The following is an 11,473-nucleotide window of genomic DNA, read 5'->3' as shown; positions in this document are numbered from 1 at the left end:
ATTCTTAATGCTAATACTACTAGTACTAATAATCTTAAACTATTAATGGTAATGGTGCTTTATAACCTTTTAATAGATGGGCTCTGTCGACTATGAAGTCAATGTTGAGGACCAGGAGAAGATCGTGAACTTTAGTCTTCTGTACAACAAGAGGCTGAGACTTGAGAAGAAGCTGGAGCTCCTGAAACAGGAGCAGACTTACTTGAGTGACGCACAGGAGGAGTGTATGATTGCTCTTGAGACTCCACTCTTTAAAATCGGTTCGTTTATTTCTTTTATTTTCATATATCATTCTACCGTTGTTATTTACAGTACTATCCCTATTGCTGGTTGTTCATAGTTTTTGTTTATCGTTTTTTTTATTTTTAGTTTTATTCATTATTTAATACTTTTAGTTAACACTAAGATTCTAATATGATAACACCCTAGTTATTACTAACATCTACTTTTTATAACTGTTTAATTTGTTTCATAGGCGACTGTTTTCTAAAACTCGATGATACGCAACTGGATGAAGAATTGAATAAACGCAAGGATCTACTTGAGACTCAGATGAATAAATTGACTGATGAGCTCCAACAGGCTGAAGCTGAGTCTAATGCTCTGAAGTCGTACTTGTATTCCAAATTCGGAAACAGAATTAACCTGGAGGCTTAGTAAATAAGCTCCCTTTTGGTAATATTTTACTTTTTTGACTCAACTAGTTACTGGTAACTTCCATATTTAATCTAATACTTATAAGTTGTGCAAAGCGTATGTCATTATCTGAAATTACTCGTTACTGCTATTGGAGGCAATGCTAGCACTGCGACCAGTGATGCCTAACGGGACAACCTAACAAGCATATCTGCCGTGTACTCTTGTTTACTATCATTAGTTGCTAAATTTGTGAATTTTAAAGTCCGCCGACCCACTCTCCGCTGTACGGCCCGAGGGCGGACTGCACAGCCGCGGCACTCACGAGCGATCTGAATTAGTAGTTGTGTGAGGGGTGGTCTCGCTTACTCAGCTCCCGATTCACGTCCTGCTTAAAGGTGTCGTAGAACCTCAGGTTCGGCACGTACACGGGCTTCGCCGTGAATATCTGCCCAGTTTGCAGATTCCTCATCCTCCTTTCCCCGCGCAGCGAGTTTTTGAAGACTCCGAACTTGGCCAGGTTGACCTGCGAGTTTCTAGAGAGGTGTTTTTTTAACGATAACAGGAATTCGTCCACCACGGTGTTCACTTCCTTCTGGGTCTTGTTCAGCTTCTCCGCCACCTGGTTCACTAGGTCCTTCTTGTTCAAAACCTAACAGACATTTAGTAAGCGTGTAAAACTGCTATCTAGTTAGTTTCTATGTAGCTGACTACACTGTGTACTGGCCGGTGTGTAGTGTGGTGTTATGCAGCCCTTTAGGGGCTGAATTTTGCCTTTGGAGCGTGGAATCTTTTGTAACCACCAGCGAATCATCGTTCACTTAATTGCTTGAACTCGTTTCTGCTGTTTGTTTTACCTTTTGTTGGTTCCGCATAAAGATTCCATTTACACATTGCCCGCACACGTTTCGTACTAAATATCTTTAGGCCGTAACTTTTAGGTTACTGCCTTTTCTAGCTAGTGTTTCAATTTATTGATATCTACGCTCTATTCCTCCTCCGTGATGCGTATTTATTTTACCTGTCTTTGGCCTTGTTTTGCCCATAGCTCGTGTGTGGCTTTGGGAGTGCTCGAGATAAATGCCGTTTGGAGCGTATTATTTTGGTTTTTACTAAATAATTTATGCTCGTAGTTACAGTGCTTTCTTAAATTACTTGAACTTTCTGATAAATTTGAGCTCAGTAGTAAAATCAAGGTTAAGACTGTGTATGACATTGTTGGCACATTTAAGACATTTGACTAATTTATAGTTTTAACTGTTAACTTTTAGATTTGTGTAAATATTGGGTGATTACTGACTAATCTTTATTAAATATTAGGTAAACAAGCACTGATTTTTGACTATTGACCTACACACTGTGTGGGGGAGTGATTCCACCTAAAACTGATGTTGTTGTTGTTGATCGCTTTACTCTTCTTTTTTTGCTATTCTATTTCTTTTTATTTATACCTTTCGGCTCAACACTTATTGTTACCTGTTTGTGTGGTGTTTTATTATTTATTCTTTTCTGTGTGTTACTTTGTTCTTATCAGTTCCCATTTCATTTTCCCATTCATAGAATCTTTATTTATAACTCACATATTTTACACATTTGATTCTATTTACGGTTCCTTCTTCTGAATAAACTGATAATACCGTAGTTATCTAACTCCTTTTACTAATCTGCTATCACACATATTAGCTAAACAATAAGATTTAGGCTCAATTTCAGAGTAAACTAGCTGATTAAAAACGATATTGCTGACTCCAGCAGGTACAAGGACTTGCTGTTTTCGTTGATGCTCTGCAGGTAGAGCTTCATAAGACTGTAATGCTCTATTGCGTTGCGCACGTTTCCTACTACCAGTGCCAGCACCAGCAGCGATATGGACTCAGGTTCCGAGCTTGAGTTGTTGATCAGTATTGCCTTTTCCAGGTAGTTAAGCTTTTTCAACGGCAACCTCGTCGCTTCCATCTACAATTACTTTCAGTATCCTTGGCTACTAGTCGGCATCTAACTTGTTTCTATCTATCTAAATCCTCAAACACCACCTTGTGTATCTAACTGGCCAATATCTACCTGTATACTTAGCCAGTAACTACCTGTATACTTGACCGACTGCTAACTCTATACTTAACTAATTGCTCCCTCTATACTTAGCCAGTAGCTACCTAGTTTATTTGCAATACCTGGTGCAGCAGCTCCACTGATGGCAATATGTTTATGTTGGAGACCTCGTGTCTGTTTTCAAATATCAGCAGTGACAGGTTCAAATTTAACTCGTTTCTCATTTTTGAGATTCTACTCTGAATAACACATTAGTGCCTTTGTTTAATTACATCCATAGTTAATAATATACAATATCAGGTAATGGTTGTGTAACTTATATTTAGTTGTTTATCTGGTTTATCTAGTGCACATATCTAGTTGCCACAAATCCCTTATTTTATGGTTACATAATTATACAGTAACTGGTTGTATCGGTACCTCTATGATCTCCTCTTTTGTGCTGTATGACTTTACCAAATATCCCCAAAGTAGATCATGAAGATAGTGGTACGAGTAGTTGAGGCATATTTCCACGAGTTTCCTCTTAAACTGCTCTGAGTAGTCCTTTTTGTCCACAAGCAGTAGTTTTATCTAAATTGCCCTTTAATTACTGCTAACCATCAACTACTATTTATCAGATGCATATTTCAAGTACCGATTTGTCTGTGATGTTGGATATTATGTTTGAGGTCTCCGACTCATACCCTGGCACCTGTACGTCCATTTACTACCTGTTAAACGGCCACTACTAGGACAAATAGTTCTAGGGCACTAGTACTAATAGTATCCATCGCTGTTATTTACCAATTATCCATAAATACTAACTCAATGTGGCGTTAGAATTATCGTAACTTACCAGTACAAACGTGCTCTTGAACCTGTTTAACGAGTTGATGAAGAACCTTCCGAACTCCTCGTTGTCCTTCGACCACCTCTGTATGATCACTTCAATATCGTCCTCGATGTTATATTGCAGGTATGTCAATTCTACGTATCTTTATTTGCCTGCTACTATACAGGCTTACCTGTGTTGTTTGACACCAGCAGATGCGAATCAATCAGATATGCTGAAAAAGAGTCACCTCAAAATTACAGTTTCATTAGCTTGCACTTCCTCAAACTAACTAAATACATGAGTTCTTCTTACCTTCTATGTAGTTACTCCCGTGCGGAATCTTAATTCTCTTTATTATGTTACATACGCTGTGGTTGTTGAACCCAAAGCTCGTGACGAAAGTGTCGTTAATCAACTCCACTATCTGCCCCTTGTTGTTTATGAAGTTGTTCTTAATGCTCGTCTCCGTCAATATGTGCTGTTCTAAAAGGTTTTATTACCAAGGCGTTAAAGTGAAACTGGCTCCAACAATTCAACTTGTAAATTTATACTAATTCGTACCTATAAACTTCTTTGTGATGTCTATGTTGATCAGCGACTGCGATATTGGGAGCAGTACAATACTTTTCGAGTTAAAAAGCGACTTGTATAATGGAAAGAAACTATTTTCCAGAATACACAGAAATGGATTCTTAGCCACTTCGTCCATTTATGAAATAAATTTTTACTACATTTGATTTAAATCAATTTTTGTTACTTCAAATTAGTATTTAAAGACCATAAGTTAATTAATAAGTAGTCAATTAATACAAAGTTGGTGTTACCAGTTTGGTAAAAGAACACAAGGATAAATTATTAAATCATTCAATAAAGTTATATCAAATAAAATAAGATAAAATTTTATTAAAAAACTAAAAATACATATTTTTAATGAATTAATGAAGACTAACTTAATGTAATAATCATGCCCTACACATTTTAGTTATTAGTACAAAATAATTTGTTTTTTTCCTTTTTTCCTAATAATTATACTAAATTATAATATATTTTAATTTTTTAAAGGTAATTTTCTCAATGTTACTTGATTTTGAAGTTGTGGTATTACACATAAAGTGTAACACAGAGCTGGGCAATCTACTAGTTTTTGACTTTATAAAGTAGAATTAATAACTTCAATGTTTAATTAATATTTATCTGTGATATTTTAGGTTCTTTTATCCCTAAACTTCGTGTAAAAACAATTTCTATGGGCTATCATTATTCTTGTTCTTCTTGTTTTACAAAAGTTATTGTTTAGTTTTATTTGGTGCTTGGGACTTAAATTTGTGAATTTAAATGAATGTAGTTCTTTTTGATCCTGATTTAAACTTACTTTTGGCCAGTGCTTGGTCATCTGGACAAGGTTCTGGAAGTTTTTGTGGCCAGAATCGCCCAAACTCTTTTCGTAACACCCGAGGCCATACCACAAATTGCAATTCTTACGCCCATAACACACCTGAAGATGGGAATTCATCGTCTTATACTGCTAACAGCACTAAGGATTGCACCCATGTCTCCCCGGACGACAACCTTAAATGTACCATAGAATCCAATTTGAACGATATATCAAACTTAATTTGTAGACTAATTTGTAAAATATCGCCGCTCGGAGTCCCTAAGTTAAATGTATATTTGCTAGTGGAAAGGGAATTTGACTTGCTCTCCACCATTTTGTTGAACTATATTAAGTCCCTGTATTCTCTGGTGGTTATTAACAGCATCTATCACGGATTTAATCATGTAAGTCGACAACTAGTTAATAGCTACGTAAAAGGTATTGATATGAGCTTAATTTTTACTAGGAACTGGAAATACTGCTGAAATTGGACTTGACTATACTCCCAATTTGCAATTTCAACAGCTTCAAAGAGGTCAAAATAGTGGATATAGACGATTTAGATAGGACTGAGGCTAATACCACCACTGGGCACAAGTTTATATATTGTAGCAACAGGTTCATTTGTAATGATTTCTATGGCTCTAACTCGAACAACAGTAGCACCGGCTTAAAGATCTCTGGCACGCACGGACTAACAGATACTAAGCAGGTGCTAGGGGCCACTGGAAATGGCCAAGACCTTGTACTGTATCTTAGGAGGTTTGACAACATCATGTTCTGTGGTAAGTTGACTTGCTAGTAGTTACCACTTATGTTGTAGATTAGTAATTAACACCAATATCTACTTAGGCACATTCGACTACCTGCACTACGGACATAAGCTACTGCTTCTCTCAGCCTTTCTGTCTTGCAGTAAAAATCTGTTCATAGGAGTCGTTGCCTCGGACAATTTGATCATGAAAAAGGCAGACTTTGAAAAGATTCAACCCTTGGAGACGAGGAAGAAGATGGTAAAATCGTATTTGAGTGAGCTTCAGCTGCTTTATTCAAGCTCTGTTAACTTTGGTAACAGTGTTGTTGAAGCGGACTCTGAACATGGCTCATCAAGTAGCTCAAGCACGTATGACTATGTTTCCGTAGACTTTAACCTGATTAATACGAACAGTAGCTCCACAGAGTACCATTCGATATACTCGTCTCCCAATTATTTTGATCTGAAGGGTGGCACTGGTTACTCCGTTCATACAGTATCTTCTACCGCAAATGTAAGGGTAGATGAGATACCAGCCGGCAATGGCGTTACCATTAACCTCTTTGATCTGTTTGATGTTGTGGGCCCATCAAACAAGTTGACTGAAAAGTTCGGCCTAGTAGTTACCCCTGAACTGATAAAGAACGGACAATATGTGAATGAAGAGAGGATGAGGTTGAACCTGGTACCGTGGGATCTAATAGTAGTTGGCCTAGTCTGTTATCTAAAGGGAGATAAGTTGATAAAGTTATCGTCTTCATCAATTCGCAGTGTAATATAATTTGACATTATATGCGTTATTCAATTTTTTAATCCCCTGTACACGTAATATATCCTACAGGTGTGTGTATGGAATTTTAACTTTACAATTCCAGCGACACAGACCTGTATGCTTATATGCTCTAATTTACGTTAATATCGACCGTTTTCACGACCACAATGGGTATCAAGATCTGATAACAGCCATTCGATGGTGTTCAGATAAAATATTAAGATCCAGGCCAAGGGAGACTAACAACACTGAGATTTACTGTTGTTAAATTTTGAGTGCTAATATAGGAAGCGGTGATCAAGTAAATTTGGGAGGACTGAACAAGATTACCTGGAATTCGTTGTACTGTTTACTGTGAAAATGCAGAGATATTAAAATGGTTAGAATAATTCTCAACGCGACTGACACTTATAACCCGTATAACAGCGGTACAGCGAAAATTATCAGGTCATCCTACAGCTTTTCTGATCTATTTATAGATTATTTACACTTGCCACAAATACGTCTAAATCCAGGCAACATAGATGTTTACAAAAAACGGAATGGGAATAGATTGGAAATACGAACAAATAGAGAGTATTCAAAGTCTATTGTCTCCAAAGCTGATGTGTACTACAACAAGTATTTCAGCAGCACACCTCTGATATTGGTCATATATTTTGACGGTAAAGTAAAAAATCGCTATTGGAAATATTCAGAATTGAGTAAACCCATAGATGAGAATAGATACAGGTACCCTGATAACTTGCCTGTTTACCTCAGTGAATATACAATAATTAATGCGCTTTTTGAGGAAAACGACCGTTTGAGTGATTTTTTGACCTACAACTTAGAGAAAAAAGATAAAACCACTTATAACAATGGTAAGATTATAGTTAAAGATGATACCAAAAGTATTGAGCGACTAGCCAAATATGGCTTTACGAAACTCAAACACACACCAACATATGGACATAGTACTAAAAAGTCATGCTCTATATATGGCAGAAACTTACTGATGGGTAGAGACAGCTCCAACAAACCTATAATATTGGAGGAGGTGCAAAATAATGTGCACACTTCAGTTAGTACCTACTGGAGCTCCGGCAACATCAGTGAGCCACTGTTGCTAGAGTTTCACCAGCTTAGCAAAAATAACAACTATGAGTACAATTATTACAGTTATTTTATTTTCAGAAAGGACGACAAAGGGTCTTACTTCCAGAAATTAGATAACTCGAGTGAGGAATTAAAAGAGTATATAGTGTCGAAATTTTTTGACACTTATATGACTCTCGCCTTTGGTGATTTCCAGCCTTTGATAGAGCTCCTTAAGAAGCTGGAGTCTAACAATGTAAACACAGTATATTTACTACTGAATAATACTGATACGTATACCAAAAAGGATGTCAGTGATGCCTTATATAGTTTGAGCAATGTACTTTCAGGTGGCAGACATATTATGTCTCACTTACAACCCGAAGTAATAACTGTTCAACAAAATCTAGAGTGTACTTCATTGACCAATGCCAACTTTAAGTGTTATGAGCATTTAATTACTATAAATAGAAGCTCAAATATATTCACCTCTAAATCCCGAGAAATTGTATTTAAAGTTTTAATTAAGAATAATTATTATAACAATTATACTGAATTGAGGTTGTACAATGGCAAGGGGAGTAGATATGAAAACAATAGAGTATATATTTCACAGCAATATGATAATAATAAGATTTTTAAGGCATATGTTTACTTTTATGACGTCAGCTCAAAACCTCTGCTTTTATTTTTTAATAAAGCATACAGGCCCATAGACTTAGACGAATACAGTGAATATAGATGGTCCTTAGAAGCTCATGTTGCTAGTATATCCTGCACTTCCGAAACTTCGGATCAGGATAAGAATGTTACATCTCTGCTTGAAGTTCTTGACGCAGTTATAACAATATTAAATCTTAAACCTCCGGAAAAGAAGAAACCTAGAGATTTTACCAAAGTTAAGACCAGTGGTTCTAATGAATCTCACCAAATAAGTCTGAGTATTTTCTTAGCCTCTCTCTGTGCTGGAGGCTGTATTTTAGGATTCGGCGGATTAATTTTACACAGACATTTAGACGATATTATAAGGTATATTCGTAGGTTTTATTATACTACTGGACACATGGTTCTCAACTGGACGCGATTTCGTTAGAAACCAACTTGGTTTAAGATTAGATTGAAATAACTATTTTTGGATTATAATTAACACATATATTATGTCCACTTTTTTGTGATTTTTACTTAACTGTGTTAAATTTTTAATAACAGATTTGTGCAAAATGATCAAAATGTTATAAATATATGTACATTTTAGATAAACATATATATCGTATATACATGATTAAATTTTAAAAGTTAATGAAACAAACTTCTTATAAATGACATAACAATAGCTTGATATTTATAGAACAAAAATCCGCCACCTGCTCCAGCCAAACTTAGCGTGGTAATAGTTCCTGCCACTGCTCCACTACTACTATCATCATTAAGATTGCCCGAGGGTGGTATACCCGGATATTTTGTAACATCTCTGGAATAGATGTAAAAATCACTTTTCTTATTATAATTAATATCAAGCTCTTTTAAGATTTCATCCAGCTTTTTTGTTAAAGCACTTGATTCAGAGTCATTGTAACTTATATTTTCAATCCCCTCAATATTGTTATCCTGTATCTTTGTCCAATTCATAGGCCATTTTTTAGAAGTAAGCTTGTAATATTCACTGGTATTATTTGTAATACCGCTTCCAATATTTCTATCATATTCCAACACAATCATTAATGGGCAATTACGACCATCATCATTTTCATGATAATAAGTAGAAACTTTTTGTGGAAATTTATTTTTATGTTTTTGGGATAGTTCTCCATGATACTCTTCATAACTTTTAAATAGTTTATTTATACCATGACTGACTTCTCCCAAAACATAACTTGGATTTCCTGGGCTATGTGTATAAAGTTTATAACTACCCATTTTTGAACAACTAACTTTGATTTTAACTTGAGTTTTTGCTGGATCATTCAATGGTTGTGTTACATAATAATCACTCTCATCAACTTTTATACCCCTATCTATTCGCACAGGGTTCATCATATAAGTTACCTTTAATAAAATTTTTAAAAGTTTATTATTTGAAATATCGCTTTCACATGTAACATTATTTAAATTTTGTACTTTAACCCATTTTTTATTATAATTTTCCAGAGAACATGGTCTAAAAACTTGATTATCATAACAAAATAGTAAAGGTCTAGGGTCTCTTTCATAAAAGAAAACAAATAATGTATCCTTGGTTTTTTCATAATATAAATATTCTCTACTGGCGTCATTAGTTTCATTATTGATGTATAATTCTAAATCCGAACATTTGTTATTGCAATTGAAGAAAAACCTCAAACCAAACATTTTTTTAGACCCATATTCATACGACACAACTGACTTTGAGATATCATGTTCATATATCTCAACATTGTAAGATTTTAAACAATTAAATTTATTGTTATCACTTTTCTTAACACTCACTTTTTTTCCCATTACTGAATTTATTTTATTCTCCTTAATAATTTGGGAAAATTTTCCATTATCATATTGTACAGTTTTCTGTTCATCAATCAATATTAATACTGACTGAACCAAGTCGAATTGAGCCTTTTTTAATTGGTTTATAAGTTGTTTTTCTCCATCGATAGTGGATAAATCATCTATTTTATCCCAGTATGATTTTAAATTATATGTTTTATTAACGTAATATTGATTGAAGTTATTTTGCGATTTAGTTAATTTTATAATCAAAGGAGGAAAATCATTTTCAATTTTTAATTTAACTCCAAAATACACAGTAACACTTTCATATGCTTGTTCCTCTATTTCTGTGATTTTTTCTAATTCGTCTGATTTCATAGATTCTATAAGGGCACCCTTATATAATAGTAGAGTAGAACTAAATTTTTCATTTCTAGGTTTATGAATACATTTTTTAAATTCATCAATCAAAACATTTTCATTTGAAAATTCTACATAATCACTGTAACTTGAATTTTTATCGAGTAAATATGATATCTTACCTTTAATATTGAATTCTATTTCTCTTAATTTATTTTCTAAACCACCTTTTCCTTCATAATTTAAGTTTTCACATGCCCAGTATACTCCGACTTGATCTTTTCTAACAAACCACTCAGTACTTAATTCTTTTGTGAATTCAACTAAAAGTGCAACGTTTCTTTTGGTGTAATATACAGAAATTCTGTCGTATCTTTGACCGTCAAAAGATATATTTTTAGTGTTTTTTAAAATTATTTCATCAATTTTAACATTTGTTTCTTTTGCAATCAACTTGTCACTGTACAATACTGTCATTGCTACATAACTATCATCTACTGTATATATGTATTTAACAAACTCGTTATTTCCGCCTATATCTTGTTTAGATTCTTTGATATTATAATTTTGGCCATGATTGCCATCCAATACTCTTAAGAGTAGCTTTTTATTAGTCGACATTGTTATATATAATTTACAATCATATTAAACAAATCTATTTCATTAATAATTATTTTAGTTAATTTTAACGTCAATTTAATATTTTTTCTAATAACGTGTCATACACATTATCGGCATTAAAATTGATATTTTTACAGATGTATGGAAACTTTAGTTATAATTTTAATCACTAGTTGTATCAAAAACTATACAAGCAGGCACAGCTTTCAACGGTTATCCAAAAACACCGTTTACATCATCGAACCGTGTAGGGAATCTAACAAAGTTTTTTATAGATTAATTACATGATTCTACAAACGCAACTAAGAAAATCACTAAGTACTATCTAATTAATACATGGATCAATAAGAATCTTTAATAAAAGATGTGTCAAATCATAAAATAATTATAGCATATATTTTGAGTCATGGATTCTTTTTTTAGATTCTATGTCAATATCTACAAATACACATACATCAAGTATCAAATTTATTATACATCCATATTTTACTCCAAGTTATACACAATTTCATAGTTAAAGAGTTTAATATGTTTTTAACTCATCAA

The 11,473-nt window shown here is 34.0% G+C and overlaps 5 protein-coding genes across 5 annotated transcripts; 2 read left to right on the top strand and 3 right to left on the bottom strand.

Annotated features, from left to right (window-relative positions):
* Positions 1 to 76: 76 nt before the first annotated feature.
* Positions 77 to 657, top strand: TOT_040000788 (uncharacterized protein; the record flags this gene model as incomplete). The annotated part of the gene is made up of 2 exons (XM_009694427.1): positions 77 to 260; positions 476 to 657. 2 exons carry the CDS (start codon positions 77 to 79, stop codon positions 655 to 657), a joined length of 366 nt encoding a protein of 121 aa, XP_009692722.1.
* Positions 658 to 973: 316 nt separating this feature from the next.
* On the bottom strand, positions 974 to 1,852 carry TOT_040000787 (uncharacterized protein; the record flags this gene model as incomplete). Its single annotated transcript, XM_009694426.1, has 2 exons — positions 974 to 1,288; positions 1,658 to 1,852. 2 exons carry the CDS (start codon positions 1,850 to 1,852, stop codon positions 974 to 976), a joined length of 510 nt encoding a protein of 169 aa, XP_009692721.1.
* A 503-nt stretch (positions 1,853 to 2,355) lies between these two features.
* TOT_040000786 (uncharacterized protein) lies at positions 2,356 to 4,211 on the bottom strand (the record flags this gene model as incomplete). The annotated part of the gene is made up of 8 exons (XM_009694425.1): positions 2,356 to 2,592; positions 2,808 to 2,924; positions 3,106 to 3,258; positions 3,323 to 3,379; positions 3,524 to 3,654; positions 3,693 to 3,734; positions 3,815 to 3,985; positions 4,064 to 4,211. The coding sequence occupies 8 exons, from the start codon at positions 4,209 to 4,211 to the stop codon at positions 2,356 to 2,358; spliced, it is 1,056 nt and encodes a 351-aa protein (XP_009692720.1).
* Positions 4,212 to 4,837: 626 nt separating this feature from the next.
* Positions 4,838 to 6,412, top strand: TOT_040000785 (uncharacterized protein; the record flags this gene model as incomplete). Its single annotated transcript, XM_009694424.1, has 3 exons — positions 4,838 to 5,281; positions 5,344 to 5,662; positions 5,730 to 6,412. The coding sequence occupies 3 exons, from the start codon at positions 4,838 to 4,840 to the stop codon at positions 6,410 to 6,412; spliced, it is 1,446 nt and encodes a 481-aa protein (XP_009692719.1).
* A 2,364-nt stretch (positions 6,413 to 8,776) lies between these two features.
* On the bottom strand, positions 8,777 to 10,927 carry TOT_040000784 (conserved hypothetical protein; the record flags this gene model as incomplete). The annotated part of the gene is made up of 1 exon (XM_009694423.1): positions 8,777 to 10,927. One exon carries the CDS (start codon positions 10,925 to 10,927, stop codon positions 8,777 to 8,779), a length of 2,151 nt encoding a protein of 716 aa, XP_009692718.1.
* Positions 10,928 to 11,473: the final 546 nt, after the last annotated feature.

Source organism: Theileria orientalis, chromosome 4, assembly GCF_000740895.1.
Source record: "Theileria orientalis strain Shintoku DNA, chromosome 4, complete genome".
Classification (NCBI taxonomy): domain Eukaryota; phylum Apicomplexa; class Aconoidasida; order Piroplasmida; family Theileriidae; genus Theileria; species Theileria orientalis.
The sequence above is the reverse complement of the archived record's forward strand: the minus strand, read 5'-3'. Positions and strand labels throughout refer to the sequence as shown.